General features: G+C 32.4%; 3 protein-coding genes across 5 annotated transcripts; 2 read left to right on the forward strand and 1 right to left on the reverse strand.

The window, feature by feature from the left end:
* The first annotated feature begins 422 nt into the window (after window positions 1-422).
* Window positions 423-9716, forward strand: Nmdar1 (glutamate ionotropic receptor NMDA type subunit 1). 2 transcript variants are annotated; one of them, XM_090113905.1, is made up of 17 exons: window positions 423-485; window positions 721-884; window positions 966-1088; window positions 1253-1524; window positions 1766-1918; window positions 2700-2873; window positions 3857-4118; window positions 4317-4418; window positions 4485-4596; window positions 4683-4850; window positions 5079-5203; window positions 5288-5522; window positions 7558-7706; window positions 7828-7985; window positions 8104-8276; window positions 8374-8627; window positions 8920-9716. In XM_090113905.1, the coding sequence occupies exons 2-17, from the start codon at window positions 735-737 to the stop codon at window positions 9100-9102; spliced, it is 2793 nt and encodes a 930-aa protein (XP_089970031.1). In that variant the 5' UTR covers window positions 423-485; window positions 721-734; the 3' UTR covers window positions 9103-9716. The 2 variants fall into 2 exon arrangements, with proteins under 2 accessions (XP_089970031.1, XP_089970032.1); XM_090113906.1 differs by having other exon boundaries at window positions 8959-9716.
* An 895-nt stretch (window positions 9717-10611) lies between these two features.
* LOC149899614 (pseudouridine-5'-phosphatase-like) lies at window positions 10612-16263 on the forward strand. Of its 2 annotated transcripts, none has more exons than XM_090113751.1 (4): window positions 10612-10688; window positions 14966-15181; window positions 15293-15528; window positions 15773-16263. In XM_090113751.1, the coding sequence occupies exons 2-4, from the start codon at window positions 15001-15003 to the stop codon at window positions 15950-15952; spliced, it is 597 nt and encodes a 198-aa protein (XP_089969877.1). In that variant the 5' UTR covers window positions 10612-10688; window positions 14966-15000; the 3' UTR covers window positions 15953-16263. The 2 variants fall into 2 exon arrangements, with proteins under 2 accessions (XP_089969877.1, XP_089969876.1); XM_090113750.1 differs by lacking the exon at window positions 10612-10688 and adding an exon at window positions 14723-14881.
* Window positions 16264-16702: 439 nt separating this feature from the next.
* Vha26 (V-type proton ATPase subunit Vha26) lies at window positions 16703-21087 on the reverse strand. Its single transcript, XM_090113708.1, has 5 exons — window positions 20914-21087; window positions 20555-20730; window positions 18847-19015; window positions 18211-18405; window positions 16703-17698 (listed from the first exon to the last, which is right to left on the reverse strand). The coding sequence occupies exons 1-5, from the start codon at window positions 20944-20946 to the stop codon at window positions 17591-17593; spliced, it is 681 nt and encodes a 226-aa protein (XP_089969834.1). The 5' UTR covers window positions 20947-21087; the 3' UTR covers window positions 16703-17590.
* Window positions 21088-21254: the final 167 nt, after the last annotated feature.

Consider the following 21254-nt stretch of genomic DNA (forward strand, 5'->3'; position numbering starts at 1 on the left):
GTTTTAACGACTTGACCTACACTCGTTTCTCAGCGCTACTGTATGGAAAATAATTTAAGCAGTAACTTATCAAAGAACCTCTACATTTTCTTACTAAGCCCCGTACAGTAAGTATGATGAATAATGTATGAAATGTTCATGAAACCATTTATCAACCCACCCCAGCAATACCATCTTTTTTCTTTCGATTCACGATGGTGGACCTTTAAATACTCAAACCTCAAACAGATTACAATTAGATGTTTCTAATTTTTCATATTACTCCTACATAATATGTGTACTACTTGCTCTACATATTTATTAGATACACAAAATGTAGGATTGATTAAGGCTATTGCGCATGTGCGATTTCCATGGTAACCTAAGATAGGTGGTGCTCCATCTACCGTTACTCCTCAGCATCCTACCTTATTTAAGTTACGTAAACCTTTAATACTTTTGGTAGATTCAAAACAACAAAAATGTGTTCCCGATTTTTGTGATTGGTAAGTAATCCTGTAAAAATACCTAAGAACGAAAACCTGCTTCGTTTTTAGTTTTCCAAATAAAATTTGAGGTATGAACCTAGGAAGGTTTTTATGCAACCAAAAACAAATGAAATATTTTAAACGCAGTCGTGCATTTAAAACCTTTTATCATCTATCGAGATTTAAAACACATTGATGACTATAATTAGAGCTTGATGAATAAAACATTTTTTAAGACAGAAAATATTTTCAGATTATAATTTAACCATGTGGACCGAAGTATTTTTAACGATACTCGGTTGGTCTTCAGTGTATGCCGATATAGACAGACGTCGAAACTCAAACCCTACTTACTATAATGTAGGTGGTGTACTGTCTAGTAATGAGTCTATTGCCTTCTTCAAAGATACAATCTCTGTAAGTAAAGCTTGAAAGTTTAAAACGTTAAAAGGGCATCAATGCTTAAGCATGTCAAATAACCAATTATTTTTATTCCAGAATCTCAACTTTAAAGATAAATATGTCCCTCGCGGTGTGACCTACCATGATTACTCGATTTTGATGGATCCTAATCCCATAATGACTGCACTGAATGTTTGTAAAGATTTGATTGCACACAGAGTAAGTAACATTGAAATAAATAAATCTCGCTTGATAACGATTAAAAAAAGTTGCAATTTTATAGAAGGTAGTTACTTACCTTCTATATACCTACTACAAAGCAGTTAAATAGTTAGAAATTGTTTCCTAATCATCATATTAAATAACAATACTAAATGTTTTAGGTTTACGCAGTGGTGGTATCTCATCCGATAACAGGTGACCTTTCACCCGCTGCAGTGTCATATACGAGTGGTTTCTACCACATACCAGTTATAGGCATTTCTTCCCGTGACTCTGCTTTCTCTGATAAAAATATCCATGTTTCGTTCTTACGAACCGTTCCACCGTATTCGCATCAGGCTGATGTATGGGTGGATGTCCTTAAACACTTCAATTATATGAAAGTTATTGTTATACATAGCTCGGATACTGATGGTAGAGCAATCTTGGGAAGGTATGTATGTGTACTATATTAGCTTGCGACGAATATAAAAATCTGCGACGACTTTGACGAATAATTATTAAAGCATAAATTGATACGTCATAGGTTAACGATACATCTATTAATTAATTAATGATTAAGTAAACATAACATACCATGATTAATGGCAAATTGCGATAACCTATTGATTATGTTAATTAGACTTTTTTAGACTATGACTATCTAAGTATTCAGATGTATTTTATATCTTTAGATTCCAAACTACTTCCCAAAGTGGTGATGAAGATGTTGATCGAAAAGTTGTGGTTGAACAGGTTATTGAATTTGAACCAGGTCTGGATTCTTTTAATGAAAAACTCATAGACGTAAGAAGTGCACAAGCAAGGGTTTTCCTTATGTATGCGAGGTACGTTAAGAATTTTGTTATTTACGTAACGTTGGTATGAACCTGGTATAAACCAGTACAAATTGAATTAACACTTCAGTATCGGTAAATATTTAACATATCTATCGTAATTATGCTTTATGTGACATCAATATTTTTATTGAATACTTTTTATCATAGGAGATATGAAATTGGCAATATACAGGGTGTCCCAGAACTCAACGTCAAGCCAAAACGGGGCGACAGGATTGATTGTAACCATCATGATTTGCCTGAATGGATAAATTATAATAATTATAGTGTGTGATAACTGCATTTCCGAATATTCAATTTTGCAATAAATCAATAGTTTATAATAGGTTTGAGGGTAGGTATATATTAGTACTTTTGTATAGGTATATGATACATATTATATGTTTTTTATATTGTATAGGTATATGTATAATTATACATACATACTCTTATTATTAGTAAATATTAAGTATGTATTAGATAGAACACAGTACATAGGTACATACACAATATCGCAACCTTTTTTTTTGTATTTCTAGTAGTTATAAAAAAAATGGCTGCAATATTCTTCAACGTAATAATTCTGAAGGTATTTCCTCTTTCATAGGTCTACCAGGTACGTTTTTACTTCATAATTTTAATCCATGTAGAAAATGAACATGAAGAACAATCCGAAGTAAGATTTTATTATTAATTTGATAAAGAACACCCACAGGCCACAATCCACTTGTTGTGACAACTCTGTAAATAAGATTTATAAATAGTTCTCTAAAAATCTTATCTCTTCCAGTAAGACCGACGCCGAGATAATATTCCGTGACGCAACATACATGAATATGACGACAACTGGGTACGTCTGGATGGTGACAGAGCAAGCGTTAGATGCTGCTAATGCCCCTGAAGGTCTCCTGGGACTCAGGCTCGTAAATGCTACCAATGAACATGCCCACATCCAGGATTCTATGTAAGAGTAATATCTAATTTGGCAAAAATAAATAAGGAGGAATGTTGTTGCATCAGTAAAATATGTCACAAAGTTCAACTGACGTAACGTGACGTATATTTCTTACTAGTTTGCTTATCATTTGCCTTTAATTAAAAAAAATTATTAAATGTAACTAGATTGTTTTTATCATGTCACGTGATAGATCCAGAGCCCACGACGGCCAGACATTCCTTTCTTTAATAAAGTTGAAAGTTTATCTGTATATGTCTCCGATAAAGATAAGAACGACTAGCGATTATCAAGTCTGGGTTGTGGTTACTTTGGCAGGAAACAGGTAGTAAGGGTGTATAAAATTGTACCTAACTTTCATTATAGTTTAAAAGCTAAATTTTATATATGTTACTTGGCGACCTATAAAAAGATGTTACCTTAAGAGCCAGACAGTTTTCATGGTTCTTACATCTAGCCAGACACATTTAAAAAATAACTAACATATCATCAAATTCACATAACTACCTAAAATCGTAACAAATATGAAATAACTCACTAAAGCATTAGTTAACTATAATTATTAAAAATATAATAGTATAATAATGTTATTACTTATCTTTTACGGGGACTTATGTTGATGGAATTTCACGTATCTCGATGACACAATAAAAAAGTCATCGGGATATGTGAAATTCCATCAACATAAGTAGGTCCCCAAGTAACATATATAAAATTTAGCTTTTAAACTATAATGAAAGTTAGGTACAATTTTATACACCCTTACTACCTGTTTCCTGCCAAAGTAACCACAACCCAGACTTGATAATCGCTAGTCGTTCTTATCTTTATCGGAGACATATACAGAGAAACTTTCAACTTTATTAAAGAAAGGAATGTCTGGCCGTCGTGGGCTCTTGATCTATGATGTCAGTTTGAGTAGTTTTTACGAACGTTAAGGTATTTTAATTAATTGTTCCTATATAATTATTATGTTTATACGTTTGCTCTAGCTACGTCCTCGCATCAGCAATACGTGAAATGAACAAAACCGAAGAAATCAATGCTCCACCTTCTGACTGTGATAATTCAGGATCTATATGGCTAACTGGACAAGTTCTGTTCGATTACATTAGAAAACAGAGGCTGGAGAATGGTGCCACCGGACATGTAGCGTTTGACGATCATGGTGATAGAGTACACGCAGAATACGACATGGTCAATGTTAGGGCACACGGCGAACACGTAGCTGTTGGCAAATACTTTTATTCTAAGGTACATAATTTAGCTAGAAAATTACATACTAATTTGATTACAGTGATATTATAGGTAATTAGATGAAATTCTTCTGTAATAACTAATAAGTCCTCTGATTATTGCGTTTATCAATTTCGATAGAGACCTCGTATTAGACATGACGTGTAAGGGAATACATCTCATTTTCCGAATTTAAAATAATTTTCTTGTTTCAAGGAAACACAAAAAATGCGCCTTGAACTCAAAGAACACGAAATTATATGGATGGGACGTAGTTCGTCAAAACCGGAAGGATTTATGATACCAACACACCTTAAGGTAGAATTTTTTTCTGAAACAATATTTGTAATTTTACGATGATAATAATCAATTTTGTGTTTAAAGGTATTAACAATCGAAGAGAAACCATTCGTATATGCCCGCCGTGTTGAAGATATTTTCGATTGTACGAGTGAAGAAATACCATGTCCACATTTTAACGCCAGTGAAGAAGCAGGTAATATTTAAAACTCTCCTGCCAATGTCGTCTTAGTTAAAACGTCTCTGGTAAATAAAAATTCAAAAAAACACGAATGCTTTTAGATCAAATGTACTGCTGCAAGGGGTTTTGTATGGACCTCTTGACGTACTTATCAAGAGCTATAAACTTCACATTTTCATTGGCTCTCTCACCAGATGGCCAGTTTGGTTCCTATATATTCAAAAACATTTCTCAACCGGGATCTAAAAAGGAATGGACTGGATTAATTGGTAAACCGTATATATAGATATATCATCGTTATACTTATGTTAGTGCTTTTACTGAATTTATTTTTTGATTTGCTTTAATTCGCTTTTCATTTAAATTATTACCAATAGCACAGACTAATAATAATATACTACGTACCAATAGTATGTCCCGCATTGTTAAATGATCTCTTGCATCTAGATTTAGTAACGCAGCATTCATTTTGACCTCATTTTTTTATCTTACACCAGGAGAACTAGTATATGAACGTGCCGATATGATCGTAGCACCTTTAACAATTAACCCTGAACGAGCAGAATTTATCGAATTCAGCAAGCCATTTAAATATCAGGGTATCACGATCTTGGAGAAGAAGGTAAGCTTTGCGGGAATGTTGATTAGGTTTTCCATTTTTGAATTCATTTTCTTCGTAATAATGTTTTTTTTTTCTTGTTTCCAGCCATCTAGATCGTCAACCCTCGTATCCTTCTTACAACCTTTCTCCAACACTTTATGGATACTTGTAATGGTGTCTGTACATGTGGTGGCACTAGTACTGTATTTGCTGGATAGATTTTCACCGTTTGGCAGATTTAAGTTAGCAAATATAGATGGAACGGAAGAAGATGCGTTAAACTTGTCGAGTGCAATTTGGTTTGCATGGGGAGTTTTACTTAACAGCGGTATTGGAGAAGGTAATGCATATTTTGGAACCCTAATGACCTACGTCGTCGCTACAACGTGTTTATATTTTGTAAAACTTAACAAAAAGTTTTATAAATACACGTCTTATCTAATATTTATATATTGGAAGCATTTCCCTTGATAAAATATAGTACGACATAAAAGAGATGAAATTAATTATTTTGGAACTAATTCGTTTTTCATTACCTGGCAACCCTGAATTGGCAATGTAGCTGTCAAGTTGAATAAAAATTTGTTGTTTTTTTCGTGAAGTGGAGAATTATTGAGACAAAATTGTTATTTAGAACAAGAAATTTAAATAAATAAAACCGGCCAAGTGCGAGTCGGGCTCGCGCACAAAGGGTTCCGTAGCAGCAAATATAATAAATTACAGTTAAATCAACCTATCTCAAAAACTATAAGAGATACTTTGATCAAACCAAAAATCGTTGAAAGAGTTAATTAGCATGCATCACCTTTATTTTTTTTAGAATTTTATACCCCGTAGTTATAAAAATAGAGGGGGGGGGACATACTTTTTACGACTTTGAGAGCTGATATCTCAAAAACCGTTCACTTTAAGAAAAATGTTTTTTAGAAAACTTTATATCATTTTAAAAGACCTTTCCATTGATACCCCACACGGGTATGTACATCGAAAAAAAAAATTTCATCCCTCAGTTACATGTATGGGGGGCCCCACCCCCAATTCTTTTTTTTACTATTTAGTGTCATATTTTTGTAGCGGTTCATACAACACATATTCCCATCAAATTTCATCACTGTAGTACTTATAGTTTCCGAGTAAATCGGCTGTGACAGACGGACAGACGGACAGACGGACAGACGGACATGACGAAACTATAAGGGTTCCGTTTTTGCCATTTTGGCTACGGAACCCTAAAAAGGAGACATCATGAAAAAGGTTAAACGTAGCGGTGTCCGTGATGTGGTGTATAAAGTTTTTATTCGGTGTTTGTCCGAATTTCAAGCTGGAAATTTATTGACTGATTTGGAAAACGTTTACAAACGTACAGCAGAATATACCGGTGAGATTCCATTTATTTTTGCTCAGTACTACGTAAAATAGAATATTCCATTAGTGACGAGTGTTTAATGTATGTATGTATGGCGATTATTACGTTTTCGCAATTTAATTTGAGGTTATTTGTATGTAAACAAAAACTAGTTTTTATAGTGCGACCAGCACAATTTGAGTCAAGAAGTTATATCCAATCCAACCAGCCTCAAATAAAGTACCTAGTTTAGATTTTACTACATAGTATAGTGATAACTGTTTTCATACAGCTATCTATCTATTAATCAATAAAACCATAAGAAAAAAAATCATATTTACTGTATCATATTTACAGATACTGAAGATGCCCCGTACCCTCTTGCCAGTACTTCGAAACAGAGTGATGATCAGTCCTTTGAAGGAGTAGAATATTTAGATTTTGATGAATTATATTAATGTACAAAATTTATCTACAAAAAAAATAAAAATATGTGGTTTTCAAATCGCCTTGTTTTTTTCTACCCGACGGACCCAGAAAGAGGGTAATGTGTTTGAGCTGCATGTATGCTTGTTTGTTTGTATGTTTGATTCTATGTGCGCCTCTGCAGTCTAAGCACTTGACCGATTTTTATAAAATAACTAATTCCAAATACATTTAAGTAAAATTTGACCTAGGTAGGTCAATTAAAATACTAATGTAATTTTGTCTTAAATTTACACTATTGCTACAATGAAACAATTATAACGGTTTAAATCGCGGTATTTATTTTAGATTATAATATATATAGATTTTTGGATTTTTATTCTATAGTATCAAGATCGCTTGCGTCGCAGTATCAGTGTTGCTATATGAGCGACGGTGGCGCCCTCATTTATTTTCATCTCTTTTGTGTCGCACTGTAAAAGCTACTAAAATAATAATCACTATCCAATATGTAATTCGTTTTTAAGCACCCAACAAATTTACATACTTTTCGCATTGATAAAAACAGAAAATTACAATTATTATTTTATTATTACTGCCACAGGGACACCAAGAAGTTTTTCGGCACGTGTGCTAGGCATGGTATGGGCAGGCTTCGCTATGATCATTGTTGCCTCATACACTGCTAATTTAGCTGCATTTCTTGTGTTAGAGAGACCGAAAACTAAATTGAGCGGTATTAATGATGCTAGGGTAAGTTGTTTTTATAATATGCTTAATAAAGAACATTTAAAATGAATGTTTTTGTATAGTTAAATTATCTATCTCTAGCTTATCAATCTTAACAATCTCAATAAAAAATACATCTATACAGCTTCGTAACACTATGGAGAATCTCACGTGTGCTACAGTGAAGGGATCTGCAGTGGACATGTACTTTAGACGGCAGGTCGAACTATCTAACATGTACAGAACAATGGAGGCCAATAATTACGATAATGCTGAACAAGCTATACAAGATGTTAAAGATGGGTAATGTATAATATTATCTATTTTCATAACTGATGGCAACAGGCAAAGTAGGTAATTCACCTAACTTATTTGTCACGCTGTTAATACAACACTATAACTTCTATGTAATATATTACAGGAAGTTAATGGCATTTATTTGGGATTCATCACGTTTGGAATTCGAAGCGGCTCAAGATTGTGAGTTGGTGACTGCTGGTGAACTCTTCGGGAGGTCTGGTTATGGAGTCGGTTTACAGAAAGGATCACCGTGGGCTGATTTAGTAACATTGGCAATACTTGACTTTCATGAAAGTAAGAAAACGATTACTGTTTGAAATCAATCAATTTTATAACAAAAAATGCATGCTTAATTCCATGCTCGTGATGACCCAATGGATGTTGGTTTCAGGTGGGATCATGGAATCGTTCGACAATAAATGGATACTCCGAAATAACATGCTTAATTGTGAAGAAAACGAAAAGACCCCAAATACGTTAGGCTTGAAAAACATGGCAGGGGTATTCATTCTAGTTTTAGCTGGCATTATAGGAGGGATAGTTCTTATTGTAATTGAAGTTGTTTACAAAAAACATCAAATAAAAAAACAGAAGAGGATGGAGATCGCTCGTCACGCTGCTGATAGATGGCGTGGAGCAGTCGAGGTAAACCGAACCAAAATTGGAGTAATATCCATGGAGTCCGATGTCATCGACAAAAAACAGCTCGAGTCAAAAATATAAACCCACCTACGACCATGGCTTTCGAACTAAATATATTCTTGTTAAATTATTACTCACAATAAAATCTATATCACGTTTCATTTAGTTTTTAATTTCATGTAGTAGAGCGTGGTGCTTTTGGACGTTCTGGGACGTCTCTGACAGCTTCGTAAGTACAAAACTGTATATAACATCAAACCATCCAACGTGAAATAACTTGTTCTATTTTTTTTAGAAGCGGAAGACATTAAGGGCTGCTATTTTGCCTTCACAGCGGCGAGCGAAGTCGAACGGCGTGAAGGAAGCGGGGAGCATCAGCCTGGCGGTAGACCGCGGCGCAAGGCGCAGGGATGAGCTGCCTCGCATACCGCGTTACAGTCCAGCGTACACGCCGGATGTATCACATCTTGTCCTTTAGATGTTGCAAAAGCAATACGCAATCTATACACTTTTTAAGAATATTAGATAGATAGTTCGTATGTTTTGTGTCATAGGATTTACAAAATCAAACATTGTATTGAGAATATGTAATGCAATACCTAGAGGACGACATCATTGTCATCGACAGGCCTACTGAGTTTATTTTTTATTTTCTTAGGTCATATTCCTAAATAACTGTATGAAACATAATTATTAACAGACTTCATTTTATATTTATTTTAATAGTATTTAAATCGACGTATCAACGTTGACCAAGGAATCCACACCACATTACCTATTTATATTAATAAGGTAGATTTGTGCGTCTTTGATAATAAAAAAAATGACAAAATAAGACCTCTAACCTAATTCCAAGCATTCTAGATGTAAAAAAATCCCAAAATAAAACGTTTGATGTTAGTTCATTGAAGTATAATAATGGCCATAAAATTCTTATGATAAAATAGATAATCTAAGTTAAGATATTTATTAAATAAAATGTATTTAATTAATTTATAATGTTTATTGAAATAAATTATTTACAGGCGTACGATATTTGCTCAAGAGTTTTATATTTTTGGGAACTTAGTTTACAAGGTTATTTTATTAATTTTAGAAATTAATTTATTATTGCTATTACCTCTGTGACATTAGTAAATGTTAATCGTAACATGTGTTTTATTTACAGGTTGTAACAGACCGAATTTCCGTTGCTATTACCTCTGTGACATTAGTAAATGTTAATCGTAACATGTGTTTTATTTACAGGTTGTAACAGACCGAATTTCCGTTATTTGCTTTCCGTTAGAATTTGAAATTATTATTTTTTAATTTAATAATAACTAAGTATGCCAGACTATGTTAAAAATTGCATTGGATAAGGCAGTTTGTCAGTAAAGTACAATCACAGTACAATGCACAACAATGGATAAGAAACATCTGTAGGTCCTAGACTCATTACTTAATGATCTTAGGTTCTAGATAACAAAAACAAATTAGTAAATGGAATTGTGTAGGTATATGATTTCTCCCGATTTGGCTGCCCTCTGCAGCAATCGTAGTAACTATATTTAAAAAATATGTATAATCAAATAAACCGTTTTCGCTATAAATTAATACACAATATTACCTAATTAATGATAATAACTTGATAATTTCCGAGGGAGCTCATAACAAACAGGTACCTACCTAAAGGCCTAATGCAGCCTGCAGGTTTTTGCGGATACCTCAGACCTCTCTTCTCATTATTTATTCATCTTTAATTCCTATATTTTCACGGATGTTTCACGGGTACTTTTTAAACCATTTCGGCAGTATATATTATATTAGGGAGTATTCAGAGAGAAAGCTTGAAACTTATAAGCGCTTATCGGCGCTTGTCTGTTGTCATGTTCATATATTTTCCTGCGCGGGTTGACAGCACTGACAGGAAAATATATGAACATGACAAGCGCCGATAAGCGCTTATAAGTTTCAAGCTTTCTTTCTGAATACGCCCTTACTCTATGCCAAGCTCCTGTCCAGTGACCTTGAAATTTGATAACATTGTCTGTGTCATAATAATTACGAATGATGGTTGACAAGGTATTTATTTTTATCACGTTTGCCGTAAAACGGAATACTGTTACTTATAAAATTATTTGTAAATACCACGGGTAGATAATATCATTTCCTTCCCATCTATTCAAATAAATGTAACTTACTTATACCTATTTAATGTTTTATTCTTGTTCAACATAATATACCTACTACTTTCTTAGATCATTAATGATCTAAGACTACTTTTCAATAACAAGAAACCGTATAAAGAATAGCACGAAATTTGAAAATATATTATCATTTATCACTTGGAAATTTTTTATTTGTCCACGACAGTCGTGTAGACTGTAGAGCAGTAGAGGTGTAGGTAGGGTTGCCAACCGTACTATAATATATAGTATTGTACTATATTTCGGGCCTGCGTACTATATACTGTTGAAAACATATATAGTACGCAAAAATACTATATTTTCAACACCGACAAATGTTACAAACAAATCCTTCATTAAAAAAAATAAGAACGCGCCTTTTAATTGTTAAGATGGCTAAGTCATATGTATTAGGTATAACCTATTGCGCATATACCAGTGGCGAGAAGAAAGAAACAGAAGTAGTGTATCATTAATAAAGAATGAGCTTTTGATTTATATCAAAGGACATGTCCAAAAATGTATGAACCAAAAACCCAGAATCGACAGGAATGAAACGTGTACCAATTATGGATTGGCATTGAAGTATTATACAGGGTTACTTGTAAAACACCGGCAACCTCGCAGGACAAGATAGCTAACATCATAAGTAACAACATTTGTTCTACGACTTTTGATAATTTGTTAGATTTTATTTTCATACAAAAATAAATATTCATTTAATTTTCCGTCTGAATATTATAAACTCTACGCCTCCCAAAAATTACGTAAACAAAAAGCGAACGAGAGGGGGAAGGGGGCGTCGCGTCGTCCATCCGATAATTAATAGAACATAGACTTAAGTTATAAACAGACGTTCGAATTTGGTACGGACCGCACCGTGACCTTGGTGCGCTCCGGACCATATTCGATCATGTGTACAGTGGTCCGCCGGACATAATTATTATTATTGACGGTACGGTTGGTTCGATGGTTTTTTCTTCCGAACTTGGTGCGGACCGTACCAAATTCGCGCGTGTGGACGGGCGATCGCACCGGACAGCGCATTAGTCATAGACTATATACTTATTACAGCTTTAGTCACAGTTCTACCGCCAAACAAAACGGACGTCGGTCGATCGTTATCAATGGCGATGGCGTCGGATGACGTGGCTAATACTGAAAAAAGATTAATAATATAAATTTTAGAACTCTACAAAGATTTATGATATGACTGCATATGTCTGAATGAATCCCTGTCTTTTAAATATAATTTTGCCCATTCTTTTCTCTTCGTTTTCTTCTTTTCAATGGTTGTAACTTGTACTTAAAAACGTAAAAGAAGACTTGAACTGAGGTCTACATGTGAAAAAAATACAACATTCTAACCACGAATTTATTACGAGAAATAGATTTTCAAAGAATTCGGTTTGACTTTTAATGAGATTACTATGATCAATGCTCGAAATATTCACAAAAAAAGGAGATTAATTTGTATTAATTTGATATTATTGAATTGTCTTATAAATCTAAGATATTTTTTTTGTTCAGTTAATTTATTACATATAAGGATTAAGTAACTACCTATAATAATATATTGAAATATCGACTATAACTAACGACTAAAACATAAACAAAAACTTGGTAATAGATAGATGATATACATAATATATAATTTTGTTTACTAGGGACAACCCTGACATTCTTTGAAAATCTATATCTCGTAATAACTTCGTGGCTAGAATGTGGTATTTTTGTCACATGTAGAACTCAGTTCAAGGTTTCTTTTGGTACTAATCAGAGCTTCTACTAACGCCTGCATATAATATAAAAAAATAAAAACGAAAATCAGTAAAAATTACAATACTTTCGCCTCTATCCACAATATCGAAAATTTCAAAAAGGGATAATTTGCGCCTTTAATCACTTCATATATTAGCAACAATATAAATTATCTAGTGTATCTATTTTTTTTATACGAATTTATTTAGCACAGTTGGCCGCGAAAATTCCAATATTTTAAATGTTTTTTCAAAAATCGTAAATTTAATCGTAATTTTTAAACAAAGAATATTTTCTTTGTGCGGCAATGCCTGGACGGATAGCCGAAACCGATTGAATATTGAAACTGTAAAGGCGAAGCTGCAAATTAATTAAATGTAATTTTAAATTATCGTGCAGATTTTTATACATTCGCTTTAGAAAATGAAGAGCTATTAAAAGCTGTTTCTTCCAACAGCAAATATAAATGCCAAATATAAATTTTCTTTATTTAACATTGCTGTTTTAATTGTCTCCCGTAAAAAATAACTAAAACTCGTATTTTTGATGCTGTTAACCCTTAAATCAAATACTGGCAACCAAGGTGCGGTGCGGTCGTGTGGTGAGTCGATCGCACCGCACGAGTACGGTGGTCCGGTCGCACCAGTTCGAACGTCTGTTTATAACTTTACAATTAATGTAAGGAGAGTACAATAAAAGTTTAAAAAATCATTTAAAAATAATTTATTGCGTTATGCCAAAAGTCGTAGAACAAATGTTGTTACTTATGATGTTAGCTATCTTGTCCTGTGAGGTTGCTGGTGTTTTACAAGTAACCCTGTATAATATTACCAAGGGGGCAACTCTGAAATCGTTATAGTATAGGAGCTAGGAGCAAAATAAAATAACTAAGAAATTCCTTAAAAAATATAATATACATAAGTTTCAGTTATGTTGTGGCTTAATATGACGATGTTATAATGTTTTATCACTTGTGTTACACATAATAAATATCATATTTTACAAGCAACGAAACAAAAACGTTAAAGCACAACATAACAAAAACTCTCGATTTTGTAGTTTTTTTCTTTTAGTTTATAGATACTATGATTGTTATAGTACTATATTATGTATTATTGGTAATTCTATGGCTAAAGATTAAAAAAAAACTGTATAGTATAGGAGCTAAGAGCCAAAAAACAAAGTGAAAAATCGTTTGAAAATAATAAAAACTCGTAATGTTGTGTATTAGAATATCATTGTTATTCATTTATTTTTATAATAAGGTCTAATTTTGTTAAGTTTTAATGATATTATAATCTACCTATCTATAATAACAACTACATTCGAATCTACAACAAATTGTGTTACACATGAATGTACAAGTAAAAGCAATTAATCTATTAAAAATTAAAATTATAATAACAACGATAATCTCATCCACATCATAATAATTTTCAAACGATTTTCTATTCAGTTCTATTGTCTTTTAACTCCTATACTATATCTATTATTATTTTTTATTTCCAATCCTTAGCCACAGAATTAGGCACCAATAATACACACAGTACTATAGCAATTGTAGTATCTTGAACCAAAATAAAAACTACTAAAAACGAAATCTTTAGTCAGTTATGTTGTGATTGAACATGATGTTATTATGTTGCTGTTACTTTTAAACGTGTTGATGATAATGATCATGTATAACACAAGTGATAAAACATTATTATAACGTCATATTAAGCTACAACATGACGTAAACTTATTTTTTGATTTTTTAAACGAATTTCTTAGTTATTTTATTTTGCTCCTAGCTCCTATACTATAACGATTTCAAGATTACCGCTTTTGCTACATTATATTATATTTAATTATCAATCCATTGGTACCATAATTGGTTCACATTTCATTCCTGTCGATTCTGGGTCATTTTTTGGACATCTCCTTTATATTAATTTAAAAATTGAATGTGACAAAGCTTGACACTTTTATTTTAAACAAAAAGCTGTTACACAGTGCAAGAAGTGCAAAAAAATATAGTAAGTATTTATAAAAATAAATATATATTTGTCTATTTTTTTTTTGTTTTTCCCATAAAATACTATATTTTTTTTAAATGTACTATATTTTTTACACCTTATTTTGGAAAATACTATATTTTGATGATGAAGTGTTGGCAACCCTAGGTGTAGGTGTACCGTGTAGATGTGAAGATAATATTTTATTACCTCTGGAACCATTTTGAATGAAGCAGTGTATTATTTCTATTTTGTAACTAAATTAATTTTGAAAAAATGGTTTTCAAACCAGTAACTCATGTGTTATTTGATATGGATGGATTATTACTAAGTAATGTTCTTTTGTAATTTAATTTAACACAGTGCATTTTTATAAGCTTATAACAAGACCTATAAATTATTTTAATTATTTCAGATACTGAAGACCTTTACACAGTGCTTTTTCAAAATATGCTCTCAAAATATGGAAAGGAATATAGTTATGATTTGAAATTGCGATTGATGGGTCGCCAGGCTCACGAATCTGCGAAAATCGTTATAACAGAACTAGACCTTCCTCTGACGGTCGAAGAATTTTTGGCTGAAAGTAAAAAGGGTGAAAAAATATTTGAAGACACAAAATTACTACCAGGTACATGTCTGTTTTAAAGCTTTATTCCTCCTCCTCTCAAAAATCATCAAATCCTTTTTTAAATGTTAGTGGTGGTTTTCTGATAGGTAGTAATTTTATTTAATTCTTTAGGAGCAAGGAGGTTAATTGAACATCTTCATCAGCACAACATTCCAATAGCCTTAGCTACAAGTTCTAGTGAGAAAAGTTACCATTTAAAAGTGGATAAACATCATACAGCGCTATTTTCATTGTTTCCTTACAAAACATTTGGTTGTTCAGACCCTAATGTGAAACTGGGTAAACCACATCCAGATATATTCTTGGTAACAGCTGCTAAGTTTCCTGACAAACCTGATCCTGAGAAAGTAAGTCCTTAATCATGCCTTAATCCTTTAAATATTATTTTCTTATTTTTAAAGGCTTAATTATAAGTAAATCTATCTAATATCTTAATTGAATGTACTTTATTTTTATATAAGTACTAAGGTACTAAGTATTATATTTTTTCAAGGATACATTCAGCCATGCCACAAAATAGTGGATTAAGTACATTTATTTGTAGACTATTTAAGTGTATAAGAATAACCTAACACTTTGCTCTATGTCTAGTGTTTAGTATTTGAAGATGCAGTAAATGGTGTAAAAGCAGCATTGGCAGCAGGTATGCAAGTAGTAATGGTACCAGACCCTCAAATGGACAGAAATCTTACAAAAGAAGCAACTCTAGTTCTTAATAGTTTAGAAGAATTTAAACCTGAACTCTTTGGATTACCTCCTTTTGAGGACTAGTTTTAAGCAAACAAAAGGTCATCTTATTTTTTTTGTATGGCTTTTAAAATTAAGTTTTAAATTGAGTTTTATTTTTTATTGGAAAGGGAAGTGTGATAAGAATTAGCTTTAATTACTTTGTAAAACTTTTTATGATTAGTATGGGTGTTATCAATGGTAATTAAAAATTACAATAGGTAATTTTATGGGTACCTATGTTTTTGTTTGAAGTATACATTTATTGTAAAATTACAAATAATTTTAAAGAATAAGGATCTTATTATTTTGTACTTCAAAGATGATGGATGGTACTTATAATAGTAATTTTCTTTAATTTAAATGTTAAATTTTTTAATAAGTAACTAGTTTTACAGTTGTTGAACAGAAATTAAATTTTAGAATTATTTTGTATGGCTTATTTGTTTTGAAGATAATAAAATAATGTCTTTCAATAATTTGAAATGTCTTTTGAATAATGGCGGAAAGCTAGTTCATAATAAATTTGGCGTGAAATGTATTAGAAATACCAACAAAGCGTACATTAAATATTTAAACTGAATATTATTTCTTTATTGATTTTTTTGCACACCATACGCTTTGGTAATGAAGTTAGCGCGTATTACAATATGGCGTCTTGACAGTCGTATTCTTATTTGGCACGCATAGTATTAGTATGGATTATACCTAATTGCATTAATCCTTTTTATTTTAGTAACTAAGATGGGAACACAGGGACCTGAAATCTAACTGAGCTCATAAATAAAACAGGAATTTTAACACATCTATATATTTACACAAGAATAATTTTAACAGTGCCGTAATTGAAACATACATATTATATACCTTAAATATAGAGCTATAGTGCTCCAATTGAATGTTAGAAGCAAGCCCAAAACAATTTGATTGCCAGGAAGAAAAAAAAGGAATGTATTTAGTCCAGTCAAAATGGACAAAAAAATTATGCTGCAGGATTATTATAATAGCTTTTGACTGGACTAATAGAACGGCTGCAAGAATGAAGTGTGACACTACGCTGCGCCCAGTCAAATCGTTGCATTGATTTGAGTGAACATAACATAGGATGCTGCCGTCAGACTCCATTCTTACAGTCACTATTTTATTCCCTAAAAAAACCTCATAGAAGATGATTATAGGATGAAACCATAAAAATATCTGGAAGAGAATAGAACACGATCTATGAAGCATTCTCTTAACTTGTGCTTTAATACTGAAAATTGGATGATGTAACTATAGGTATTTAACAGTAATATTTCCACATATTATATGATCTATAAGACAGTAACATTAAATATATCGTTTCCAAAATCCTATAAACTACATCCTCTAGAATATAACATGGGCTACTCGAATGAATTGTTATAATAAAATATTTCATTTAGAATACGGGTATTTAGCGGCGAAACTAATGTACACTCAGAGCGATTTGTAGAACCAGGTTTCAGACAAACAACATGATCACACATTTAATACATTTTCTGGCGACTTAACATTCATCAGTATACATTCTACGGCGATAGAATTATACACATTAAAATACATATTATTATTAATTAGGCAAATAAAACACTTATTTAATTCTACTAATAATGAATGTTTTAAATATGTTGTTAGTAGTAACAAGTGCTTTTGTTTGACTGTTTAGTCGGTGAATCTACGGTTAGGGTTACGTCCGAACAGAGCGTTACGGATCTCGGGCAGCAGCTGCAGCGCGATCAGCTCCAGGCGGGACTCGAGCGTGTTTCGGATCTGGAACAGTTATCGCAATAAATAAATAAAAAACACTTTATTGTACAATGCACAGATATACAATACAATAATATACAAAAAGAATCTTCACCGTACAAATTGGCGGCCTTATCGCAATCAATTATTGTATGATGCACACATGTTTTTGCTCAGGCAGTTATTGCATTTGATGGATAAAATATGTACATACAAATGCTAAGTAATTTATATTATAAATAAATAAACAAATATTATAGGATATTATTACACAAATCGACCTAGTCCACAGTAAGCTCAATTAAGGCTTGTGTTATGGGTAGTAGGCGACGATAAATATAATATTTAATAAATACATATATAGATAACAGTAACACCCAGACCCAAGAACAAATAATTGTGTTCATCACACAAATATTTGCCCTGACCGGGGGGCGGGGTCTTTCCTACAACACTTACAAATCAAATATTGCTTTATATCGCCTTTACAATTCTCGTATTTACGTTAAAATAAAACTACAATAAAAATAACATACCTTAATGCGGCCCCTGGCAGCAATCAACTCAATACCACCGCAGGTGTCTGGTGGCAGGAAGTTCTCGCTATCAACCTTCATCTGTACATCCTTCTTGATCTTGTTCTTGTAGTCGGCCTGAGCTCGGCCGATCAGGGACTCCACTAAGGCCTTGTCTACTTGTCTCACACGGAGGGTGACTGCTGGCTCCATGAGCTGTAAGGTAAAGTGGTAAAAATAACTTTTACGTATTTGTTTCAATAAGAATGATGTTAGTTTAAATTTTTCTACTTTTGAATGAATTTCTAATAGCATTTTATTTCACTTCATGCTCAATAGTCACTTGTTCAAAATGTTACGACTCATTATTTTCATTTTATAGAATTACGTTCATAAAATACACTTTATTACTTGTCTATCACATATCCAAATTTAAGTTTAACTTGGAAGTATGTAATTACAATGACCATAAAAAAAGACGGGTTGCACTCCGGGAGTGCCGGCAGAAGTGAAAACTTGATTATTAATGTTGAGCATGTTTGATATCCATCCGTCTTACGCTTTTTCGATCAGGTCAACGCGTCCTGACGCGAGTTTAAGATTTTATACCCAACGCCGCTAAAGAAGTTTTCACTTCAAAAAAGAATCACAACTCACTTGGAAGAGAGCTTGTACAATGAGTGTGACAAGCAGATCTGAGTACAGCTTGTTATCACTGGGCACCTCAGCCAGGCGCTTGCGGGCCTCGTCCAGTACATTACGCACGTGGTCTTCACGCACTTTGAGCACCTTCAGACGAGCTTGGTTCAGCATGTTCGATGACTGACTGTTGACGACAATTTTATTGTTTGTATCATGTACATAATATATAGTATACAAATCTTTGTCTGTATCAAATGTTTTCTGTCAGTTTTTTGAGAAACAAGCATGATCATAACCAGCTGACATACAATTATATTTATATTAGAAACATTTTTGTTCATCGTATCTCAAATATACAAACCTAAATAATATAAAATCTATTCTTGGATCAATAATAAAGTTAAAATAAAATCAAGAGAACTACATTTATTCTCGTTCAGTTCATGTGACCATAAGAATAATAACCATTTATGGTCACATGAATTAATCTGGTCACATGTTCCTTACTTATAAAAAACTACTTTCATTCTACAGAATTACTACAACTTCTAATTTGTCATATTATTTGTCTTCCAATTACATATGTATTACATTATATTTTTATTTGTATCATTTGGAACTCCATTGAGAATACATATTTCATATATGTAGTATAATTTTATAATATATTTGTTATATTATCATTAGGTAAGATTATACTTTGTGCTATAAAAGCACATATTCACACATAAAATATTGAATATATTATGTAGAAGTATGGTTATGGCACAAATTGTACAACATGCTTTCAAGCAAATACTCCATACTACACAAGACATGTGAAAGATAAGGGACTTATCAGTGATGTGAAAAAACCTTGGTAACAAAAATCAGTTTACCAGCCTGTCATGTTAATCATAATAGAATAGTGAAAGAATAGTATAATATAAAGTATAAAGTGAAATTTTCTTTGGATAGTTAGAAAGAAAAGCAATCATTCTTTTTAATGACCTTATTGGTCAAAATAGAAGTAGGAAGTCAAATATTTCTGAAACTGATAAATTTTGGCTAGGTAATGTTTACTTTTTTTACTCCAAATAAACTATAAAGCTTTAAAACTATTACACGACAATCTGAACAATGTACTGTCTAATGCGCAGAAAACAACTTTAGCTAAGCATTTGTTAAACAACTTGACTGTTCTGCGCGCACATGCAGTCGCAGCTAACTTCCAAACCAGCATTTAGTAGGAATCAAACTGTACACCTATAACAATTAACAAGTCACCCTGTCTAAACAACTTTTAAGACAAGTTCAGTATATTAGTTCCCCATGTCACTTTGTTTTACTTAATCAGATAAAGATTTTCAGAATATTTTAATATTAGCTCCATCACACTGTTTCACTTGTGTGATAGCCAGATATGAATGCCTATGAGCAAATATAAACATTGGTTTTGAATGAGAGTGTATTTCTGATACTAATTCATCTTAATATATTAATTATTATATAATATGTAAAATGTTAAAAAGGCAATACTTAAAAGATAGTGTTTATGATGTGTATATTAAGCTCATTGAACAAGGATAAAAATTGTGTCATGTGTAAGTCACATGTTTTACTATGAATTACACTTTCAAATTCGTAGTTGAATAATAGATGTGTAATGAGATAATCTTTCAGTGTGTTAGAAGAGCAATAGTAAACTCAAAATGTTATCCTTAAAGAAATATAGTTAACCTACATCTTCTTTTGGAGTTCAACTTGTTTTTCTTTCTTCTCATAGTACTCCATAATCTTTAGCCGCTGTTGTTGGACCAGACGGCCTTTTTCGATGTTGAACTCCTCCTCTGCCTTAGCATCGATTTCTTCAGCCTTTTCATTGGCCTCTTGTTCGATGAAGGCCATCATATGCTTGATCTAAACATAAAATACATATTTTAGCCATGTCAAGTGTTTCTTTTATTGATCTGTTAGATAAATTAATATAACATTTAGTGCCCGACATGGGATGCCCTGGATCAATCAATCTTGACATTTTCAATGCACTGAAAACTACGTGTAGCAATTATCGTAAAATAACGACAGTTTACGCGTATTTACCTGCTTTTGAACATCTGCATCGCTGAGCGCCATGGCTGATAGTTATTTTATAACACCACTAACACGTAAAACAACCGATATTGAGCCAGAAAATTAAACACTGGCTGAAGATATTAGTCGACGCCTATCAGACGTGCTTCTCCATTGAAATATCATATGATCCCAGTGTTACCATTTAATCAATTACTATAGCGTATGACTTTTCATAAACAATACTTGTCTATGAAAATGTACATTATTTCTGTGATTATTTTGAATAAATAAAGTAATTTTAACTAAAAAGTACATTTAAATTAAAATTGACCTTCGCAAATTTTGGGGAAATATAGTTTTTAGGATAA

This window comes from Colias eurytheme, chromosome 20 (assembly GCF_061535395.1).
Source record: "Colias eurytheme isolate Ceu_HAF_F1 chromosome 20, ilColEury1 Martin Lab GWU primary, whole genome shotgun sequence".
Taxonomy (NCBI): Eukaryota; Metazoa; Arthropoda; class Insecta; order Lepidoptera; family Pieridae; genus Colias; species Colias eurytheme.

Excerpts from the sequence above, each read along its gene's own strand:
- Nmdar1 (XM_090113905.1), top strand. The coding sequence starts at position 735 with ATGTGGACCGAAGTATTTTTAACGATACTCGGTTGGTCTTCAGTGTAT. Across the intron at positions 1,525-1,765 it reads GGTAGAGCAATCTTGGGAAG|ATTCCAAACTACTTCCCAAA; the intron begins GTATGTATGTGT and ends TTATATCTTTAG. Across the intron at positions 4,119-4,316 it reads GCAAATACTTTTATTCTAAG|GAAACACAAAAAATGCGCCT; the intron begins GTACATAATTTA and ends TCTTGTTTCAAG.
- LOC149899614 (XM_090113750.1), top strand. The coding sequence starts at position 14,827 with ATGGTTTTCAAACCAGTAACTCATGTGTTATTTGATATGGATGGATTA. Across the intron at positions 14,882-14,965 it reads TATGGATGGATTATTACTAA|ATACTGAAGACCTTTACACA; the intron begins GTAATGTTCTTT and ends TAATTATTTCAG. Across the intron at positions 15,529-15,772 it reads ACAAACCTGATCCTGAGAAA|TGTTTAGTATTTGAAGATGC; the intron begins GTAAGTCCTTAA and ends CTCTATGTCTAG.
- Vha26 (XM_090113708.1), bottom strand. The coding sequence starts at position 20,946 with ATGGCGCTCAGCGATGCAGATGTTCAAAAGCAG. Across the intron at positions 20,731-20,913 it reads ATGCAGATGTTCAAAAGCAG|ATCAAGCATATGATGGCCTT; the intron begins GTAAATACGCGT and ends TTTTATGTTTAG. Across the intron at positions 17,699-18,210 it reads CTGCCAGGGGCCGCATTAAG|ATCCGAAACACGCTCGAGTC; the intron begins GTATGTTATTTT and ends TAACTGTTCCAG.